At 40.6% G+C, this 23,975-nt stretch overlaps 1 protein-coding gene across 2 annotated transcripts; it reads left to right on the top strand.

Moving 5' to 3' along the window:
* The first annotated feature begins 4,393 nt into the window (after positions 1-4,393).
* On the top strand, positions 4,394-10,270 carry LOC147638032 (spermidine copper dependent amine oxidase 2-like). Of its 2 annotated transcripts, none has more exons than XM_086797693.1 (12): positions 4,394-5,288; positions 5,869-5,978; positions 6,247-6,552; positions 6,846-6,958; positions 7,055-7,385; positions 7,527-7,742; positions 7,886-8,122; positions 8,293-8,478; positions 8,593-8,733; positions 9,084-9,352; positions 9,726-9,807; positions 9,908-10,270. In XM_086797693.1, the coding sequence occupies exons 1-12, from the start codon at positions 4,994-4,996 to the stop codon at positions 10,028-10,030; spliced, it is 2,409 nt and encodes an 802-aa protein (XP_086653819.1). In that variant the 5' UTR covers positions 4,394-4,993; the 3' UTR covers positions 10,031-10,270. The 2 variants fall into 2 exon arrangements, with proteins under 2 accessions (XP_086653819.1, XP_086653829.1); XM_086797703.1 differs by having other exon boundaries at positions 4,404-4,513.
* Positions 10,271-23,975: the final 13,705 nt, after the last annotated feature.

Below are 23,975 nucleotides of genomic sequence, written 5' to 3' on the forward strand. Positions count from 1 at the left end.
AGTATTACATCAAAGAATTGAGCCATTCATCTTCTCAGAGCATGTGAACAAGAATTCTTTTATGCACACGATGGGCCACGTGTGGCCTCATGGTAGGTGTATATTTCAAGAAAGGCCTAGCAAAGGGGATGATATTAAAAATCAAGATAGTAAGGGGAGCACATCTTGGATACAGAGTAATGACCAAAACTCATTTAGCATTTGTTATTATGTCTATTTTCCCTATAAGGATGCCACCACCTTCCACACTTCCTACCCTCACAAGTAGACAAGTCTTTTACACTAATGTGCATAACCCTTTCTCATACTCTCATGTTGTGAATTTTCATGGCTTCATGGCTTTGCAAAGTCCTCTAGATCTCTTGCTACATAAGTCCTTAATCATTCTTAAAGCTGATAAGTGATGTACTAAATCCTAGCATTTGCTAAATGATTTCTCTTTTTATTGATCTATATGAACTCCTTGATCTGCCTTTAGTCTAAATGTTAAATGTCATCATCATCTAGCCAACATGGAAACATACCACTCTAATCGATGCTTCTACTCTGCAATGTACCTTGACAATCTATTATTTTATCCCACCACTTGTGAGGTGGCTTAGCTTGTGGGTCTAGGTCTATATACATGTTCCAAGGTCTCAAATTTTATCTTTTTTTTTTTGGAAAAGATATTATATTAAATGGATAAACTAGCATATAGAATAATCTCATTACAAAAAAATACGAGAGTAGTACTCATCATAGATTCCCTTATTCTTCCTCTTACCCTCATAATAAAGTATATAATCCACTAAAGCAGCTTGTTGTTAACCAAAAGGAATGCTTCTAAAATCACCATATCATTATCAAAATGAAGTATTTTAACACCTTCTTTTGTCCACATGGACTATAAAATTTTGATGAATTTAATCAAAATTGCCAATTTAGAGGAAGGAGCCTTCTTCATCTTTGAGAAGTATGAGAGGATTCCTCCTCCATAGGCTCCTCACTCAAGGCTTCACTCGTATCCAAATCATGAATTGCTTCCTCACTCAAGGCTTCACTCGTATCCAAATCATCATGAATTGCTTCCTCATGTATGTGACATATCATGTGTCCAGTCCACTGGCTTTTCAATCCCCCTAGTGACTTCAACACCAATTCTTGTGATCAATATTGTATCCTCCTCTAATGTGTCCTGACCATATCCTCCATTAATGCATCCTTACTGAACAAGATCCAAACCATCTAGTTAAATCTCCATAGTATCTTGTAAGAGGCCAAGGCCAAACCCATCTCAACCAAAGAATTGCTACACCATGTTCTCCCTCTAGGAGGTCCCCTGTTCCATTGATGTTGCCTTATCACTGAGCATGTCAGAAACCTCAACCTTTCTCTCAAAGGTATCTTCACCTCCCTTGCCCTCTGCGGTTAAACAATCTCTCACAAAGTGACCGATCTTCTTGTAGTGGTAGCAAGTATTAGGGAAGGAAGAAAACACAAGCAACCTAGATGCCCCATGTCAAGATCTGCAAAAGAAGGAAGTGGTCGATCTATAGCCTACACACACACACACACACACACACACACTTTAACATCTAGTTTTACACTCAAGAACTTTCGCCTTGGGACAAATAAAACTCTCCCAAGATGTGTTATGTTTGGCAAGGATTTGTAAGTGATCCCACATGGATTAAATGATAAGAGCACCTCCTCAGGGTGAAAGCATTGGGGAGACCAGGACATAGCAAAAGAAAAAAGAATGGTTCCCCCAATAACCACCACAGCAAACAAGATCATAGACAACTTCTTATTACAAAACAACACATTTAGCAAATTCCAAGGGTAACAAAAGCAATCTATCGTAGTGTTCTTCCCAATAGCTCCAACCATCCAGCTCTCAAAGAAGCTTCACACATGGACTCCCCACCATGAAATAGAGAAGAACCCCCAACTTCATATACTTCTTAATACTTCTCTATTTCATGGCATTCCCCATGAAATAGAGAAGAACCCCCAACTTCATATACTCCTTAATACTTCTCTATTTCATGGCATTCCCCATGAAATAGAGAAGAACCCCCAACTTCATATACTCCTTAATACTTCTCTATTTCATGGCATTCCCCATGAAATAGAGAAGAACCCCCAACTTCATATACTCCTTAATACTTCTCAATAGAGAAGAACCCCCAGCTTCATATACTCCTCAATACTTCTCTACTTGGATTCTTTGCAAAACTAGGGCTTTCCATTTGTTCCATACTTGGATTTCTCTTAGCTTGTAGGGTTTGTGTCTTAAATTAGAATTCTCTGCCAAACTACGAAATGTGGGGTTTCCCTCAATACTCTTGGGAGTAGTAAAGGCATCGAGTTCGTGAATAGCTACCATAGCTTGGGGATGCCTACGAAAGATCTTATAATTGACTTTCTATAGAAGCAATTCCCCATCACTATTATCAGAAGACCTATTAAAAGCATTTCCCCATCACTATCATCAAATTGCATCCCTTTCTCTAGGATGCTTGTCTAAATTTGCTTCATATGCGTGTAAGTAATCTCCCCCCCCTCTCCCCAGCAGCTATACTACCACCCACCCTTCTTACATGAGAGAAAAAGAAGATGCATAGACAACATGGGTGCAAGAAATCCAGGCTTTCTATATTTAAGAAGATTCCATCATAGAAACAAAGGATTATGATTAAGGTCAATAGCCTGTTTAAAACCTAAGGCAAAAAGCAAATTCAATTTAAAAGTATGAGTATGCAAATCGCTACAAGGAGGTGCATGGGAGGAACCGTCGGGGGTTTGGGGGGTTTATTAGTTAGGAAGAAAAGGTTATAGTATTTACAATAACATAGGAGCCAAATATCTACTAGCTACACATTACAGCATGGGCAAGGATTTTCTGGTGTTATCAAATCACAACCCTTTCCTTCCTAGCAAGATCGCCAATTATAATCCCCTTGAATTTGTCCTAAATAGTGTGCCTCAACCCTTGTCTTCTTCAAAAAAATGATTGCATTCACACCTTCTATAACACTATTGCTTTCATTTATTACCACACTGGTCTAAGGCTTAGGTTAATTGCATGATCATTTTGTAACAACATATTCTTCCATGTGAAACTATCTTGGAATCTAGCATTCCTCAAACATTGTCCACTCCCACCCTCCCAACCCCCGGGCCCAGTTGGCTAATATATGGAAATCCTTTAAATTATTTCTTACTTGCCCACTTAACAAATTATGTAGGCCTCATTGACTTGCACCCTCTTAATTGAGGCAGTCTCTCATTGGCCATTTGTGATGCATAATTTTCTACAAATGTAGGTAAACCTCTTGAGTGTGCGTCTTGCATGCATTAGGTGGATCCCATGTCTTCCATTTTGTATGGAATGATGCTATACAAGTGGATTCAAACTTTAATGTTTTTAAACTTCCATGCGTCTTCAATTTTGTGAGTATTATACACAAGTCTCTTTGTATGCAAGTGGATTAAAATACTTACATGGAGCAATGATGTGCCTTTGAGATGATGAGAAACATTGGTCTTGAAGGAGCTATAAGTAAACACTTTTTTTCTTTTGCAAGGATGTTCGTTTCTTTAATCGCACCCCTTAGGTGGGGTGAGAGGGAGGGCGTGGCTCGAATTCTAACCCTTGGGAGGTTATCTCTCCCCCACTCTATGAGTAAACACTTGACATACAAACAAAAAGGAGTTATTGCTGGATGTTTTGTTTTGAAATTTTGAAGCTTGCTTTAAGGGTTTGGTGAGGCCTAAATGGAGACATTTGATGTAGGAGTTATTGCGAAATGGTTTGGTATAAAAATTTGAAGCTTGCGTGAAGGTTTGGTGTGAGACCTAAATGGAGACATTTGATGTAGGTGGTTTGTTTTGAAAATGTGAAGCTTGCTTTTATATGGAGTCTATATAGTACTTAAAAGCAGCCCGTTGTTTAAGGTCCTTAATGCGATGGGCGGATGTGCGTGTGTGTGTGGGGTCGGTTCGTGTGAAACCGAGAGAGACAGTGAGATGGTGGGCGGGCAATATCGCCCAACGATGATTGACGTGAACGTATCGTGGAAAGCGCCAAAATGAGTAAGCTGATGTGGCAAAACGAGCGTTTCCTATCCCTGTGCTATACACGTGCGTGAACTTGCATGGCTGGGGAGCACCACGTGGAAGATTTTACCACAAGCTGGTTTACCCCACGTGAGAAATCTAAATTCCTAGATCCTCAAATGTCAATTATTATTAATCAAACTGAATCCTGTCTCCCGGGAAAGCTTAAGCCGCACCTAATAAATAAATTAAACAGTTTTTAATAATAATTATTGAGGGTGGTGGTAGTGGTGGTCGTCGTCTTCCTATTCATTTTGTATACTTGTGCCTGCTTTCTGCTTTTGCTTTTCTCTTGCTCCCTCTCTATGCCATAGGCGCCCAAGCTTTGCTCTAGTGTTGTGGCCATTTAAATAAGCCATAGCCAGCCACTCTACTAAGCTTTGCTTTTCTGCAGCCCATTCCCATCACTGTGAGTTGGTCTGCCTTTGTCTCTATCTCGGGTTCCCCACCTCCCTGACATGAACCCCTCCAGCTCCTCCCTTACGGTCTCTCTTTGCATGCACTGCCTCTGTCCTTTTAAAAACCTTACTTATCATCATTTTTGCACTCACTTCCCCCACCTTGCCTTTCTGCAGCAAGCTTCATCTCTCTAGCAAGACATAGGGTCCTATTATAGTATTGAAGCAAAACCAACTCAGTGAATCAGGATTAGACCATTGTGGCACATAGAGTTCTCAACCTTTGTGGATTGCTATTGGGGTAGCACTGACACTAGCTGCACACAGACACATATGCACACATACATACATACATGCAAGTAAACACATTAACACATACACATATACATATATATATAGAGAGCTGAGGGCTGTATGTTAGGTAGTGGTGCCTTAAGCAGCAAGAGCAAGAGAAACGACCACGGCGTTAAGGCAATTGACAATTACACAATATGGCCTCATGTTCGAAAAAAGAGGCGTTACATCCATGCTGTGGTAGTAGTAGTGGTGGTAGTAATAATGGTAGTAGTAGTAGTGGTGGTGGTGGTGGTGAGCCTGCAGCAGCCCGCAAGCCATCTCTCACAAGAGAAGCTGCTAGCGCTGCATCTGGCCAAATTGGCATTGCCCCTGAGTGGGTCGTTGGCACAGAAATCACTGATGAGCATCAAGATCCCAGCATTGCCATCCCTAGGCCCTCCTACACCTCAGTGCCCATCACCCCTCTCCCCTCCACTGTCCCAAACAAAGGTGGGAGCTCTGGCCATCCATGCCAAAAATGGTGCAAATTTCCTTTGTTTTCTTTGCATGTTTTGGCCGATTAGATGCTTAATGGGGCAAGTTTTTTCATGTTTTTGCCTCTCCAAATGCCACAAGGACCTTGAGTTTTACATATTTTGGCTACTGTAAGTGCCTAACGAAGACGGACAGCCATTGAAAGATATGGTTGTCTATTGGAGCTAATTGTTGAATTGAAATTATATTAAGGGAATGCCCAGTGAAACAAGTTGAGAGAGGCACTTGGGCTTCCTTAAATGCTCAGTATCATGAGAACAGGGCCTTAAATGCCCATGTAAGAGCCAAAATGGGCTTAATTGAAGATATAGGAAGCCCTATACTTCTAGTGGCAAAGTGGTGGTTTGATGCCCATTATCAATCTGAACAACTATGGGTTTTGTCATCGAATTTGGAACACAGAGCATGCCAAGTGGATTCATAATACTTTGGCTTCTGTGTCCGCCCGATTTCCACAGGAAAATTGATTAGGTTACATTCAGCACTTTGAAAGATGTAAGGCTCCATGTTACTCACACTACTCTCCCTTGTGCAGGCCCAGCAGTGTTGCTTAGAGCTCATTCAAGTCATCCTTTGGACCCTCTAAGCCCGGCAGAAATAGCAGTAGCTATTGCCACCGTCAGGGCTGCGGGAGCTACTCCTGAAGTAAGCCCAATCACATCATGTTAAAAGAAAATGACAAGATTTGAGGGTGTGGTCGCATCAACTTTGTATGCCCGTTGATATAAAAAGATTGCAAAAGGATATTTTCTGAGGGATTGATGAAAAACATTTTTGATGTGTCTCTTGCTTATCTGCATAATGAGGCTTTCTATTGCACTAGCAATGATGATGTTTTTTAGCCAGTTGCTAGGATATCCCCTTCTTTAAATGTGGGTTTTTGTCATATGATGTATGGAGCGTTTGTATGCAGGTGAGGGATGGCATGCGGTTTATCGAGATTGTACTGCATGAGCCAGAGAAGCATGTAGTGGCACTTGCAGATGCCTACTTCTTCCCCCCCTTCCAGCCCTCAGTGCTTCCAAGGACCAAGGGAGGACCAGTCATCCCAAGGCAGCTTCCACCCAGGCAGGCCAGGCTCATTGTGTACAACAAGAAAACCAATGAAACCAGTCTTTGGATGGTGGAGCTGACAGAGGTACATGCAGTGGCCCGAGGTGGGCATCACCGTGGACGGGTTCTCTCGTCTCAGCTCATCCCTGATGTCCAACCTCCCATGGCAAGTATATAGTTTTCTTCTTGACCTGAGTTGTACTGCGTACATAAGTATGGCTGAATTCAGCAGGTCTGCCATGCATTGTGATGGGTATTATTTATGTATCATACTTTCCTATCAGAATTGTCTTCTGTGTAGGCTGGACTTTATGTATGTAGACGATGAGGCTGTCACCCGGGGAGTTTAGTAAAGCTATCTGAATGTTGAACTAATGTTGATTGATTTTTGTGAATGCTGGGACATTCACAGACCTTCTATGCATTTTGAGCAGTTTAAAATTGGATTCTATCCCACAGGATGCAGTGGAGTATGCAGAATGTGAGGCTACTGTCAAGGCTTATGGCCCTTTTAGGGAGGCCATGAAGAAGAGGGGTATTGATGACATGGATTTGGTAATGGTGGATCCATGGTGAGTTTACACATATATAAAGATGTGTGAAATGTATTGGATGAAGATGTGCTTCAAAGGGTAACAAATGACATTTGCTTGCAATACTTCTCGCAGGTGTGTGGGCTACTACAGTGAAGATGATTCTCCCAAGAGGCGGCTAGCTAAGCCTCTAATATTCTGCAGAACTGAAAGTGAATGCCCCATGGAGAATGGCTATGCCCGACCCGTTGAGGGCATCCACGTACTCGTCGACATGCAAAACATGAGGGTGATTAAGTTTGAGGACCGCAAACTCATCCCCCTTCCGCCTCCGGATCCTCTCCGGAACTACACGGAAGCTGATTCTCGTGGTGGAGTGGACCGAACTGATGTGAAACCTCTACAGATTATCCAGCCAGAAGGACCCAGTTTTCGAGTGAAAGGCTATGCTGTGGAATGGCAAAAGGTCTATAGCTTGATCCATCTAGATGATCTGTTGCCTTGTTTTTGAAAATTGCATTTATGTCACTATGTGATCATGACTAATGCACATTTACTAGGTGGTTTTGTCTATCTACTCCATGCTAATTTGTTTTGTTCCACACAGTGGAATTTTCGCATTGGGTTTACACCTAGGGAGGGTCTTGTGATCTACTCTGTAGCTTATGATGATGGGAGCAGAGGTCGCAGATCCGTGGCACACAGATTGAGCTTTGTAGAGATGGTCGTACCCTATGGAGATCCACAAGAACCACATTACAGAAAGAATGCCTTTGATGCAGGAGAAGATGGGCTTGGCAAGAATGCCCATTCCTTAAAGAGGGTCAGTGGTCCGTAGCCTGCCAATCACATACCTGCTTCTTGTAGAAGTCCTTTCTTTCTAGTGACCTTCATTGTAGGATATGTTATGTATGTTGCTCCCAATCTCTCTTAAGTATTTCAGCTCATGCTAATTGGTTTCCACAGGGATGTGATTGTCTCGGATACATAAGATACTTTGATGCCCATTTCACGAATTTCAATGGTGGAGTAGAAACCATTGAGAATTGTGTGTGTTTACATGAAGAGGACTTTGGAATACTCTGGAAACACCAGGACTGGCGTACGGGTCTTGCTGAAGTAAGGCGTTCAAGACGTCTCTCTGCATCTTTTTTTTGCACTGTGGCCAATTATGAGTATGGCTTCTTTTGGCACTTCTACCAGGTAATGTCATCATGAGTATGCCATGATCAAGACTGTAATATGCTCATATAAGTTTCTTAAATGTAATAACATTTTAAATGCTTATGGTATTATATGCATGAATATGTAATGGTTGAGAGTGGTAACTTGTCCATGTAGTTTTCTGACATGGTTGGTGATGGTGATGATAGGATGGAAAGATAGAGGCAGAGGTTAAGCTGACTGGAATTCTAAGTCTAGGTGCTCTCCGCCCAGGAGAGACAAGGAAACATGGAACAGTAATAGCTCCGGGATTATATGCCCCAGTTCATCAGCACTTTTTTGTGGCTCGCCTCAACATGGCTGTGGACAGCAAGCCTGGAGAAGCATGTAACCAGGTTAAGATATATTATCTCTGAGACCCATTCCTTTGCATTTGCTACTTCTATTCGTGGACATCGTATTCAAAATGCAGACCCTTGAGGTCCTCTTTGTGGGTGTGTTTTGAGCAGGTGGTTGAGGTAGATGTTAAAGTTGAAGATCCTGGTCCCGAGAACATCCATAATAATGCATTCTATGCAGAAGCAACTACCCTGCAATCGGAACTGAAAGCTATGCGGGATTGCAACCCACTTTCTGCCCGACATTGGATTGTAAGCCCCATATTTCATGTGATAGTTATGCCCAATGCATGTGACTAAACGATCTTTTCTTTATTATGGAGTTTCTAAAAGTATGCATAAAGGGGCTTAAATCAGGGAAAATTGGTACATAGAGGATAGCCTTGAATTTACACAAAGGATGTGTTTAAAATCTCATAATCCACCGAAAAGGTTCCTTGAACGCACATGCTATATGGAGTTTATGGGAAACTCCCTTGAAGCCTTTGGTAGTGGTGGTAATGTGACAAATGATAACAAGGAAGAGTGCTTCTGAAATCTGTATGTTTTGTCCTGAATAAATTCTATGGTATTATCATGATGATGTGGTTTTGAACCTCCAGGTACGAAACACACGAACTGTCAACAGAACAGGTCAGTTAACCGGCTACAAGCTGGTACCAGGCTCTAACTGCCTGCCGCTTGCCGGTCCCGAGGCAAAGTTCCTTCGAAGAGCTGCATTCCTGAAGCATAATCTCTGGGTAACTCAGTATGACAAGGATGAAATTTTCCCTGCTGGCGAGTTTCCTAACCAGAATCCACGCATTGGGGAGGGCCTACCTACATGGGTTCAGCAGGACAGGAAGCTAGAGGAGGCAGATGTTGTACTTTGGTAAGAGGAAGTTTTGTCGAGTCTAACTCATCCATTAAGATGCTGCTTTTTGCATCAGAGCATGTGTGCGTTGCTGAGCTGTATAGAAAAGGCGGTGCTTTATGCATGTACATGCCTCTGCATGCACAGGCAAATGCAGGCAAATGTTGCCTGTCCACATTTGCATGCATAGAAAAGATGGTGCATCCTACATGTGGCATGCATGTCCGCTGCTCCTGAGTGCATGGCCGCACTAACACACATGGTTGAAGTAATGCCGGTGCTCCAACCCACATGTCTGGTTGCACTCACGGACATGCTCTCATTGACATGCATGTGCACTGATTTGCATATGTCTACCTGTTTGATTGCTGTGACCTCCTATGTGTTATAGGTACATTTTTGGAGTCACACATGTGCCTAGGCTCGAGGATTGGCCTGTCATGCCCGTCGAGCGCATTGGTTTTTCCCTAACGGTGAGTACAATACGAGAGTCACCCATGAGGATCTTTTGATATGCTGTTTCAACCTTGCAATATGCTAATGGAGTGAAATATGCATGCTGTTATTCCTCAGCCCCATGGTTTCTTCAATTGCTCGCCGGCGGTGGACGTACCTCCAAGCAATCCAGCAATGGGGGGAAGTGGCAGGAAAAATGGCTCCTTAACTCCCAATGGCAATCTCATGTCAAAGCTGTAGCATATTCCCTTTGGGATTAATCTGCATCCCACATGTACATTTGTCTTGCTAGGCAGCCTTGAGCTCTTATATAGATGAGAGAGCCCTTTGTAATATCAGATGGACCTTGTATATGAAAACATCATCATGTACAGTTTTGGGACTCTGAGAGAGCAATTTTTTTTTTCCCTAAAATTCTGTAATCTCTACTTATCAGGGTGGTATCATCCCAATACAGGAAAAGGTTTGTATTTTCAAGATCATAAGCTTCATGGGAGCAAATTTGTTTCTTACTCCACCTACTCTATGTGCCATGCCCATTGTAATTATAATAAATATAATAGACCTAGAACTTCGTGGTGGCACATACCCATTATAATTATAATAAATATAATAGACCTAGAACTTCGTGGTGCCCTTTCCGAGCATTTACATGAGGGACTTGGAACAACCTGTCTGTAGCCAGCAATTCCTTTCACAAGCTAATTTATGTGTGTTTTGTCCTGAGCAATCATGCCTTTGGAAAGGAAGACCTTTAAGGAATAATCTTAATTCGATATAAATTTCTTCTATCGGCATCTCTCTCTCTCTCTCTCTCTCTCACACACACACACACACACACACACACATACATGAAGTCTCTTTCTCTCTCTCTCTCTCTCTCCTCTTTCTTACACACACATTCATGAAGTCTCTTTCTCTCTCTCTCTCTCACACATATAAAGTCACTCCCACTCTGCCTCTCTCACACACAGTCATTGGATTCTCTGTCACACATAAGTCACGAATCCAAGGGAGTTCAAATCCCCTTAAAAGGGTCCTTGGGATAGTCTCACACTATGACCCAAAAAAATGTTTTAGTTTGTAAAAAGAAAAGCTTTACGATTTTACCTTGTTAGTGGTCAAGATTTGTTGTAGCTTAGGTTAGTAAATATGGTAGCTTAGGTTTTAGGTTAGTAGATATGGTAGGGTGTAGGTTTGTAGGGTAGGGAAATATTCCATTGTAAGGGTTAAGGTAATTTAGGTAGTAAACATAATTAGCGTTGTAAGTGATAATGCATTATACAATTTTTTGATGCTCAAAAATATGAAAAATTAACATATATTTTGGGATATTTAAAGTTTCAATACCATTGATATAAGTCATTTGCAAAAACTTGAATAAATTTTGTAAGAAAATAATGTGACCATAAATAATAATAATAAACAATATACAATTAGCATTATTTAGTTAGCCATATATATCATACATTAGTTATAATCAACAAAATATTACATATTATACATTATCATAATATTTTAAATATTAAACTTAATATTTTATATCCAGTTTATTAAAATGATGTATACATTACACATAAAGGAAGTATGCATATAATTAGCATAAATTGCACAATAAATCAACTCATATAATACAAATAGAAAAAACTAAAGGAAATGAATTGTTCAATAAATGAACAATCTTGTTTTTTTTGTAAGTGTATCAACAACCCCCTTCCTCTCTTCCACTTGCACAAGCCCATTACTAGAAGTGTATGGCTTTGAGGAGCGAGGTGCATGCATTTGGCAATTGAGCAATTTAGTTTTTCCAGAGAAAGCTTAAGTGGCACATCACACATAAAATATATTTTTATGTTGTTTAATGTAGGATCATTAATTTACATAAAGGTTATGTATGAGCTTAATGTATAAAGGAACTTGTTGATTGCTCCTATTATTGATAACATAGATAGAGAGCTTGATGTTTTAGTTTCTTTTTGGCAATGATGAAAAAGACAGTTGAGGAATCACATCAAAACCCCCTTGGGCGTCTATAATTGCATGAAGGAACCTTTTGAAGTGACAAATGGAAACCCCACAGAATATAATGAATGGCCAATATATATGCACAATTGTTTCCTAATGATGATGTGACATGAAAAGAATTATCAAAGGAAGCCTAATTATATTTTATACAAGTAGGAACTGAGGTCTTGAGGAACAAACCATTCATCAACTGTGAAAATGATTGAGAAAGCATGGATATTGACTTGTGGACTTGTAAATGGTGCAAGCACTCAAGAGGCATCACTCAAAGAAACATTGGTCAATAATGAAGATGATTGTGGAAGCACCATTATTGAGCAGACCAATAATATTTATATTCTTTTTGACTTTTACACGATTAAAGGAGAGCTCACATATGGGTAAAGTGGGAAGCGCCCATGGAAGTAAGTTGGGTAAGGGGGGATAGAGTTAGGGTTCCAAAGAACACTACACGCATATGTGGTACTTCCAAGAAAATGGGAGAGAAGATAATAAACTCAGTTCCACTAGATGCTTTAACAATAGAAAACCACTCTCCATTTTCTTTACTATGATTGGAGCTTATTGGATAAACTCCTTGTCATTGATTTGACTTGACATGAATGACTCTATTGTGTGTGGAATTAAAAAGGTGGAAAAGCAAAAAGGAAGCTTTGATTATGAGACCATCTTTGTGTTGAGATGAGGGGGATGAAGGTTGTGACTTTAAGGGGGTGTGTGTGTGTGTGTGTGTGTGTGTGTGTGTGTGTGTGGAGAGAGAGAGAGAGAGAGAGAGAGAGAGGTGGGGCATAACTAAAAGCTTTTGTTTTTGTGGTAGGGAAATGGCTATAGTGCACTTTGTATTTTTCTAGCATGCGTTGCCATTTTCCAAGATAGGTAAAGAAGAGAGTGATAGGGAGAGGGTATGCATACTTGCTATCATCTAGGAGAGAGGTGGGTCATAAGAATGATCTTTACCTTTATGGTGGTAAGAGGATCTTGCTCTTGCTTTCCTTTTTTACCTACAGGTAAGGGGAGAGAGAGAGAGAGAGGGGGGTTTGAACACCATATGGAGAGAATATGTAGGCTATGGAGTATTTTGTATTTTCCTAGCATGGGAGGGGCATGGGCAAGGGAGAGAGTGATAGGGAGAGTGTGTGCAAACTCACCATGTTCTATGTAGGGGGTGTGGTGGGGAGTTCAAGAATCAAAAGGTGTAGCTCAAACTTACCATGGTCAATGTATGGTGGGGTATCCACGAATCAAAAGGCCAGGTAGTGCAATTGTGATGATGTGTTGTAATGAGATATGTTGGTGGGAGGGGGCATCAAAGTACATGGATACGATTCCTTTATAAGTTATCAAGCCAAAGCAAAGTCCACGTGTTTGCTCCTAACTTATATTTGGGAAAATTTTTGGCCCCTTGTAAGGTACTTCTGCAAAAAGGAGATTTGAGCTTATTTCAAAGATATTCAGTTTGATGTATTTTTTTTAAAAACATTTTGTGTACAATAGTTTACATCACAATTGGTTGTAGTCCCTTGTAAGCTTGTACACAACAGTTGGCATCACCTACCAGCTTTTGGAGCTGACTTGACTACATGTACCCTTTCAATTACCATCAAAACCCAATATATTACTAATACAATTATGAGCCTTAGGCTAGATGATAATCATATCCCCGAATATGGTGCTTAAACATATATAAATTAGTACAATCACTCATACAACATGATGACTAAATTAATCTCCCGTGGTAGTAGCCCAACGCACTCACCACTGATCAATGTCATAATCACATCATTAGCAGTGAACCAAGCAAAGGGGTAAATACATTAGCATTGCCATCTCTAATTGCGCGTGAAGCTATCATTGACTGACGCAAAAAAAACAGCACTTATCTAGACTAGATTAATACTAATATAAGAGCAGTTACAATGATACTCTTATCTAGACTAATACTAATAAGGGCAATAACAATGAATCTCTTATCACTAGCATGCATGGATAATTGAGGATCAGCACTAATTATCTAGGTATATACCTTGGCTGTAATTTGGCATGGGTATCGGAACCAGCACGAGCACTTAGCTAGGAATATTCTTAAACAAAGCATGACCACCTCTAATATAGTAATTAAATATATGTAATTTTTCCAATTGTTTATTTATTCGCCTCTATAGTATACATAAGATTGAAACATATTAAATATATGTAATTTTTCCAATTGTTTATTTATTCGCCTCTATAGTATACTTAGGGCTTAATTAAGCACATAAACAAATGCGCAGCTCACGAAATTCTGTTAATTTACTCCAAATGTGCGATGCTGCTCAGCTCAGTATTGCGGGGCTAGTATTAATAATTATCGTTACAATTGATTAATTAATTGGATTGATGCATAACTCTAAGCTTTGGACTAAGGTTGTGCAACATTAATTTTTGTATGCAGTAGCATCAATCAATCTTAACAACATGTAAAACAAAATGCTTGGCTAGGTAGAGAGAGTGACGCACAGCATGACGAGATTCGGACCGACGACCCTTGACGTTTGAGTTGGCAAAGCTTTTTCTTGATTTCTTTTATTTTTAAAAAAAGATTTTCTTACCCCCCGACTTATGGCTTTTGAGTTGTCGCAGAAAACACGTTTTGTAATTGGCAACCAAACAAAGCCCATCAAATCTCCACACCCCACGAGAAATTTAAATTTTTCACCCCCTCCTTTTTAATGTGTTGTTTTTTTCTATGGTGCCAACCTGCCACGCAAACTCAATATGTCCACTTAATTTATTGCTCCTTTTCACCATTTCAATACGTCTCTTTTGATTCCTTTTCTCTTGTTTACTTGATTCAAAGCTCTATTAAATTATTTGTTTGATCTTTTCCCCCTCTTAAACCTTGTTTTATTTGTTTGATCTCCCCCCCTCACCTCTTAAACCGTCTTTTATATAAATATCTACTTCCCAAAAAAAACCTTGTTTTATTTGTTTGATCTTTTACCTTTGTGTGTTGGAAACATCCTCTCATATAATAATCCCCCCCCCCTCCGCTCCCCTCCCCTCCCCTCCCCTTTGAAGCTTCATTGTTTGAAAAGCCATTCCTCACCCTCTTCGTTGAGATGTCATGTTGGCCACGTCATAAGGCACTCCAAACACAGATAAAAAATGTCCATGTCCTTCTTCGGGAATCTCAATGTATTTACAAAGCATCCCTTATAAAAGCTGATGGCAAGGTTGTAAAGTTCTAGTGTAAAGTTCTGGCATGTCATGTAATGAAAAATGTGCCTCGTGCATGGTATGCTTTAGTCAAATCATTCATCATTGTCCTCCCATTCATGTGTCCATACCCAAGTTGTGGGCTATATTATATTATTCTTACTTTAGCCATCACTTTGCATTTCAAGGCATTTCTTTCAAAAACAAGCAAGTACAAGGACATGAAGCACACTAATAAGGACATTCTACCTAAAAGATGTTCGTACAAGAAAACACAGCACACCATTATCGCATGAGTATGTATGGACTTACAAGTTGCTACATGGTTGTGAAAAGAGATAATACTAAAGCATTCATGGCCCTCAAGCATGTGCCCATGTCTAAGTTGGGCCCTTTTTGTTACCAAGTTTAAGCTAAGACCCTTGAACATATTATTCAATGTTTTCACACTATAGTAGCAAAGTACAAAGGCATATATTAAACACAATCCAAAAGAGGCTGAGTTGGATTCTATTATTTATATCCTAAATGGGTTATTGCGCGAGGACACATGATTCAACTATAGAACTTTTAAAACGATGTCCTTATATGCAATTGTGAGTAGATTTCGCATAATCTCCTTTTTGTTTTTCAAAACGAGTTAAGTACAAAATTGGAACACCCAACCAAAACTATGTTAGGTACAAACATATGTTTTGTGCTTACTATATGACAAGGAGAAGAAATAAAAGAAGCATCACAACACCCTCTCCTTTTTTCCCTCTTCTAGGAAAATTTATTATGCCTAGTTTGTTATATTTGTTTTTGACATTTAGCTCTATGAACATTCTTCAAGATGGTGGAAAACTATTACTATAAGTAATAGTTATGCCAATGCATGTGCACAATAATTTATCAAATCTATGCTACTATAATGGAAACGTAAGAAGCCATGTGGCATTGTGTGGCATGTCTCCAGTTAGTGAGTAGTGTGATATGTTGTTAAGGGGATGGATAATTCACAAACGGTTCATCATGGACTTATTGTTGGTTAAGGACATGGATATTACTGAGGTTAAGTGTAAAGCTCAAGGTGTAAGGATAGGCTAGATTTAAATGTGTCTTTGATATAAATAGAATGGCTTGAGTCTCAATGCAACTATGGAAAAAATAGAGCTAGAAGAGTCGTGAAAGTCTCATATAGTATAGAATTACAAAATTGTAATTATGGATGCTACAAGAAATTTGATTTAATAATTTCTTCTGTTATTTCTTTTAAGTACTTGAAGGATCATAGGGTTAGAGTTAGGCATAGCTAAGGAGGCTCAACGATAGCTATGGTTTTGGGGTTCGTGCAGAGCGATATATATATATATATATACATATATATATACATATACATATACATATACATATACATATATATACATAAATACATATACATATACATATAATACATATATATATATACATATATATATATATATATATATATATATATATATATATAGAGAGAGAGAGAGAGAGAGAGAGAGAGAGAGAGAGAGAGAGAGAGAGAGAGAGAAACATAAGATGTAGAGAGATGGTATTGCATGACTCAAAGATTGTTGATTTGATTGTTTGTCATCACTAAGTATAATGTCTTTTTTGTAGGCTTGGAACTGTATATTTTGACTCAACACACTCACACACACATACTAGATAAGTGACATGTGGCACACTTATCTATAAGAAGGGAGTGTTCACACACGTTAATGCACTTAACACTTTAAGGGGCCATTCACACATACACACAAACGGGTACACAAACACGTGTTCACACACAAGATGATTACACACATGAGGCTTTGAAATACCCAACAAACCCGCTTCAAAGCAAAGGTGGAGTGCCTTGAGATAACCTTCATCATGCTCCATGATGGCCTCTAGAGACTACACCATGTTCAGAACTAAACATGTTCTCTTTGCCAACTCAGAGGCTTAAGTTTGAGCATGATTTAGAGGATTCATTAGGGGAAGGTTGAGGTCTATAGGGGCCCTTTAAGCTGCCATATTATGATTTTAATGACTTTTTGTTAAAATGTTAAGTTTCTTTGACTTTAGATACCTTCTTATTCTTCAAATGGCTAGAAGTTTGAATTTCAAAGTTTCCCGCCAAAATTGAATTTAAAATTGAGTGGGCAAAACCATATCATGTGACATATCTATGGAAAGAGCTCAGCGAGTAGATTCTGGATCTCTAATCTCCGACAAATTTTGAGCTCATATGTAGAAGTTATGGATGTCTGAAATTTCAAAAACTTTTCCCCCACTTTTTGGGAATGAAAAGTACAAAAAGGCATCTTCTAGAGAATCTTTTGACCACCTTTAATCACCCAACGGTTATAGAGGTGAGGCAGCACAATAGAGCCACATGCAAGGGGTTGACATGGCAAAGAAGGGTGTTGATGGGCAAGGAGCTGTAGTAGGTTCAATCAGGAGAAAAAGGAGTTAATGTTAGCCAAAAGAGATGCTACATAGTATAGGCGTTGATCTCCTTAGGCAGTGGGCCAATACAGAGGGCAATGAAGTGCAGAAGGCAACATACACAGAGATAGTGGCGGGTGTGAGCAATCGATGTGAAGACCGACCCTAGTTGCCATGACAACAACAATGATGGGAGGCTTGCCCATGTCAAGTTGGCCTGGAGAGTGATCATTCAGCTCACATAGAGGGGGTGTAGACATCATTGACCCCGCCATTCAGAGCCGTGCCCTGGCAGATTGATTGTTAGAGGACTTCTCCCTCCGAGGTGGTGAGCCTTGGAAGGACTTCCTCTAGCAAAGAAGATTTTAGCTCGTACTCCAAGCTTGGGGGGGGCCCGTGGCCATAGAGCACTGAATGGATCTTTACGAAGATGTGGGCCCATAGCTTTAGCCGAGTTGTTGAGGACAGATTTGCCGCTAGCCAACTTCGAGCTTGGGATCACCTCAGGCCAGCCCTCTAGCAATTAGTTCTGACAACCTCGGAGGAGTGTCTTTGGTAGACCCTAATCTATTTACCCAGCCCAGCCACATGATGCTGAGGTCCCGACCTCATGTATCATGGGGAGCTTTGAGCATAGGACTTGCCAGATCCCTTGGATATTGGCTTGCATTCAAATAGCTTCCCCTTGAGGCTCAAGAGAGAGGCCTAGCTGGGATCTAAGGTAGAGACAGGCTGAGCCTCGACATTGATTTTGCTATTCCTCATCAGGAGTGGGTGACCCTTATCCTAGAACCCCCCCCGCCCCCCGCAGTGATTGGGTGTGTTTACTAGACATGATATTCTCTTGGCAGTTCATGGCACGGATGAGAGGTGTGCTTTGCTCACTTTTTTGATTAGATCCCATGGTAGATTAGAGAGATCAGAGAACCCTTTGGGTTGGCAGCTAGGATGTTTACATTAAGAATAAGGAACAATTGGAAACACAGAAAAGCTGATGTGGTGAGATGTAGAGATGCCCTAGGCCTCCTTCTTGCTTCCAAAAAATGAGCAATAGCATTAGTGTGGATGCACCTTCAGAGGGTGAGGGCAATCGAATTTCAGGCACATGAGTGGCACATTTCCCCCCACCACTGGCCCAAGGTGGCTAGGGAGAGATGCTGGCATTTACAGATTTGGGAGAGTTAGCCCCTCACACGCCTCCACCCAGTGGGACCTTGGGGGAGTGGACATGGCAGGATATTGCTGATAGCGAGGAGACACTAAGTACCCTGTTTTTCGTATATACCGCATGGCTAGGCCGTAGGATTGAGAGGATGCACCTTCAGAGGGTGAGGGCAATCGGATTTCAGGCACATGAGTGGCACATTTCCCCCCCACTGGCCCAAGGTGGGTTCTATTCTGTATATAATAACTGCCTGACACCCATCGTGGAACTTTTGGGGAGATAGTCCTTGTTTTGGGGGCGTGATATCTCTCCTCAAAGTACTTGTAGAGCTCTCGAGTTGCTAGAAGTGTCCTCTTGGGAAGAACGTCCTTATCTTAGGGACTGTCGTCTTTCCTTGTAGGCACTCCTAAGGCTATTGAGCCACTCGTCCTTAGTTCTTTGAATTGGGGGCAGGGTGTGGTTCATAGCTAATACTTGCGAAGATTTAGGGACAAATTTGGAGTCATTCAGCTTTGCATTTGAGCTACGTAGGTAATTTACCTCATTCTGCTTTATGAATGGTTTGATGGAGCCACGAGTCCTGCTTAGGGGCTTGTATTGGTTCTTGATACTTGATATAGTTTAGAGTAGACAAGGGTCTATTGTCCTATACTAGAGTATTGGGCAAGCATAGATCTTTGATTTTCTTTGTGAATGTTAGAGAAGGTCTATTGTCCTATACTAGAGTATTGGGCAAGCATAGATCTTTGATTGTGTAAAGTATCCTTAATTGGGTACAAACGGCATCCTTCATTGGGGGTGCAATGTGCATGATAGTTTCGAAGTAGTTTTGTAGTCAGACCTTGCAAGATAGTTTCGAAGTAGTTTTGTGTTATGTGATGATCTTTTGTATTTGTCAAGATAGTTTCGAAGTACTTTGTCTGCTTATGTATGTTTTGTAATACGTGAGTGACTTTGTTGTTTTTTCATTTGTGTATTCATTGTTATATGCTTGGTTGAATAGGTTATTTGTTGAGATGGAGGACAATGTTGGATCCAGTGATACCTCCAATAGAGTCCAAATTTCAAATAGCAGGGAAAAAAAGGCACCTGGAATAGAGTGGCAATATGCAATTAACGTTGGTGATCGATTCATAGATTGGGAGTGTAAGCTATGCCATGCAGTAAAATCAGGTGGGGCGCCTCGACTAAGAGAACACTTTTTAGGCGGACCGAAGAAAAAGTCATGTACCCACCCCTCTGCACCTGTATAGTGGCCAAACGCATAAGAGAAGAAATTCAAAAGAAAGATTCAAGAAAACATGACACTCCTACCGTTAATGTATCAAGGCAGCAAGAACACTGTTGTTCTAATCATCAAACTCCCGCTACATCGCGTGCTTGTACCCCGAACGTCAATGTGCAACCAGAAAGTAATCTACCTAGTGCATCTTCCTGCAAGCGAAACTTTGACATAGGAAATATACCCATGCGTCAAACTTCATTGCAAGAAAGCCTACGTCAAGGTCGGCTCGATGATGCACAACTCGCCCTTGCTGAAGCGATTTACTTTTTTGGGAGTGCTATGATGATGGTGGAAAGTGAGCATTGGAAGAGAGCATGGAAGAAAATTGGTGAGTTTGGACCAGGGTTTTCACCGCCTACGTACCATGCTATGAGAAATGATCTATTAGAGAAATGTTATGCGCAAGTAAAAGAACGTGTACAAAGAATAATTCTTAGCAATATAGAGCTTTCTGGATGTAGTATAGTAAGTGATGGATGGTCTAATGTACAAAGAAAACCATTAATTAATATAATGGTTATTTCACCTAGAGGTGAGACTTTCATCCGTGCCGTGGATTCAGCTGGTTCAATCAAAACTGGGGCTTACATTGCTCAAGTCATTGGCTCTGTGATAGAGGAAGTGGGTGCCAAAAATGTAGTCCAAGTCGTCATGGACAATGCAAAGAATTGCAAAAATGCATCCAAAATCCTACAGCGATAATATCCACATGTTTTTTCGGTAGGCTGTAATACTCATAGTTTGAATCTTGTATTAAAAGATTGGTATAAAAGTGATGATACCAAATGGTTTGCCTCAATCGTCGACACTGCTCGCCAGCTTGTGAGATTCATGCTCAAGAGACAGAGAGTATTAGATATTTTTTGACCTCGCATGTCAGTTATGCTAAAGCTTCCAGCGGAGATTAGGTTTTGCACTCACTTTTACACTTTTGAGTCTCTTCTTCGAAATAAAGATGCAGTTTGCGAAACATTTACATGCATGGCATTTCATGATTGGGAGAGCACTCAACTTGAAAAAGTGAAAGAGAAAATCAAAGTCTTGAAGGCAGCGCTTACGAGAAGAAGTTGGTGGAACAGTGTGATGGATGCATACCATGTAATGATGCCTATTATGTATGCCGTACGAAGTCTTGATCAAAGAGCGCCTAATCTCAGAAAAGCATGGATGCAATGGTGGACTGTCCAGCGGAGTTTGGAGTGTCCTGAGAAATTAGAGCATTCAGTGGTGGAAAAGCAATGGCGTGTACCATTCTCCAGTAGACAAAGAAAAGTCGTATTGAAGTACTTTCATGCTAGATGGATTGGAGCGCATTCACCACTACACAGTGCTGCTTACATGTTAGGTCCTGAATATTGGAATATGGATTTGATGTCCAACGTTGAGATGGTGCAAGATTTTTATAAAGTGGTAAACACTTTCTATAATAATGTTGATGATCGTGTAAAGTGCATAAAGGAGATGACCTCATTTCGATTGAAAGAGGGTTTATTTTCCAACTCCCTTGTTCAACAAATGGCTAAAGAGCAACGTGCATGGAAGTGGTGGATGATGAATGGTGGTGAGCATTATGCTTTATTGCGCAACCTTGCGATGAAGGTTCTAAGTCAGTGCTCTTCAAACTCGGGCTCAGAAAGAAACTGGAGCATGTACAAATATATTCACAGTACTATTCGCAATCGACTTCTTGCAGATCGAGCAGATAAACTTGTTTACATGTATTGCAATGAAAAGATCTTGCGAGACATTGAAAGCGAAGAGTATGAAGAAGATATGCCCAGATGGATGTACAATTGTGATGATGTAGTAGACGAGAACTTTGATGTTGGACGCACGTCGTGCACCACCCTTGAGATAGAAGACAATTTAGACATTGACTTAGATGAGCTTAATTTAGCAGACGAGAGGGTAAACAGTGAAAGAATTTTGGAGCAAGATATTGACATAGAGGAAGAAGTCATTTCATTAATTTCATAAAAAGTACTTGTACAAATGATCGTATTTGGAAAAATTATCAATACAAAAGTAGGATTTATGTCTTTCTTAGCTTTCATCTTGAAATAAATTGCGAATTGCACTAGGAGTTGCATCTAAAGGTCCTGGTGGTTTATATTCGCTAGCCATGCCGAACACTGTATAAATACCTTGATTTATTGTTGGGACACTGCACAATGCACATGTGGAAATATTTTGCATTTGCCTCACTAAACATATTAAGTGGTAGTAGTGTCCACAGGGTAATATATACTGGCCGCTCCACCCATCGAATACTTTGTAACATACAGGACATTGGGGGGTGGAGGAACTAGTAGCCTCAGCAGAAACTTCCACAAGATCAGGATGTATCAAAAAATGAGAGATGTGGTTTCCTTGGCGCGCACAGGAGCAATACGTGAAGAGATGGTGTGTACATCTTGGCTGATCTTTGTGAGCTGCTCTTGAATCCCTCTATTGGCCAGGGGAGGAGTTGACGCTTGAGATAATCGCTCAGCTTCTTTCTCCTTCTCTGCTAGCTGTGCCCCTAAGCTTTCTTTGACCTTGTTTAACTCCAATCTAGTGCCCTCCACCATGAGAGCAAGTTCCTCCCTTGTGAATGTCACTGTCTCTTCACGTATGTCGTGGGTGTTGACAGTGGCCTCTCTGGAGGCGAAGTCCATTGGAGTTTCTAGGATAAATTGTGCATATAGCATCTTAGCAAAATAGAGTGGAGCGTCGGCGTTATGGAGAGGACGACCGTACACCTCCAAGAAAATGCGCTCGGCATTAATTTTGATATCATTGTGAGTGCAACGTGAAATCTTCCATCTTCCTTTCTTAATCTCGCCATCTGGACATGGCCATATTTCCTTTATCATCTCTGTGGTTACGCGTTTGTTTATGTCTTTCCATTGGGCATAAGTAGGATTTGTCCATTTCGACAACCTGCATGCTGTTCTTGTAGCTTCACGGGCTGTCAGGCCATGTGCAAGGGCCTTCATTCGCTCATATGCCTTCTTGGCTAACTCTTGATGCTCGTTTGCTTGTGCCTCTGCCATATCTGCATCATGAACATAAATGACTTTAGGATTTTAATGAACTGTAAAGATCAACGTAAGATAAATGGACCATTACCCTCAAAAACTTAAAGTTTAACACCACGAGAGGAGATATGTATTGCAAAGACTCAATGAGAAATATCCACTCGACTCCAAAAATACTTCAAACAATGCACGCACATCAAATTTTGAAGAGAAAACATAAACTTAAACACCATAAGAGGAGAGAAATATTGCAAAGACTCAATGAGATAATATTTCAAACAATGGACACATCAAATTTTGAAGAGAGAAACAAAGTGCCATTCCTGAAACTTAATCTCCTGATACTGTATCATTACAAAATTGGGGTGAATGACACCGATAGCTCTACAAGAGGACGTTGTGCCCTCGTTGGGTCAGTATTTAGTGATCTAAAAAATTCCACTACTTGCAAAATTGATTTTCGCTCATCGCGATTAGGCAGGCATATCCAATTTTTGACTCTATAAATAATAGTATCCATGGTAGCTTTGTCATAGGAACTATTGTCCATCCACAACTCTAGTACTTTCTGCCAAAGTCATATAAAGTTTGTAATAAATATCCTAAAGCAAAAACATCAGATGCAGGAGTGTATGCATCTGCCAAAAACGGATCATAAAGTTTCGGGGCTATCCACGGCCGTTTATTTCGCTCTCTGTCTGCGTAGGAGACCGCCTGTGCCACCTTCTCAGGGTTCTTGTCTGCTTCAAATACAAAATTGAGAGACACCCGTTTTTTGGGTGCTCTCAGCAGTAACCCCCAATCGATAATACCTATGCGTGGCTTCAACTCCTTTGTAAAATCCAACACTACATTGAATGGATGTAGGTCGGTATGTACAATTCCTGCCAGATGTGCTGCCCCGCTAGGCCTTCCACCAGGGCATGCATAATATGTGGCATGGTTATTACTATTTGTTTTATTTTAGAAAGTTCTAGATGACTTAAAGGAGTATTATCGGGCGGGGGTTGTCTCCATCCTCGATCCAAACGAAAAATTACTCTGGTGAAC

The sequence above is a fragment of the Cibotium barometz genome, chromosome 5 (assembly GCF_041138505.1).
Source record: "Cibotium barometz isolate CiBa-2024 chromosome 5, ASM4113850v1, whole genome shotgun sequence".
Taxonomy (NCBI): domain Eukaryota; kingdom Viridiplantae; phylum Streptophyta; class Polypodiopsida; order Cyatheales; family Cibotiaceae; genus Cibotium; species Cibotium barometz.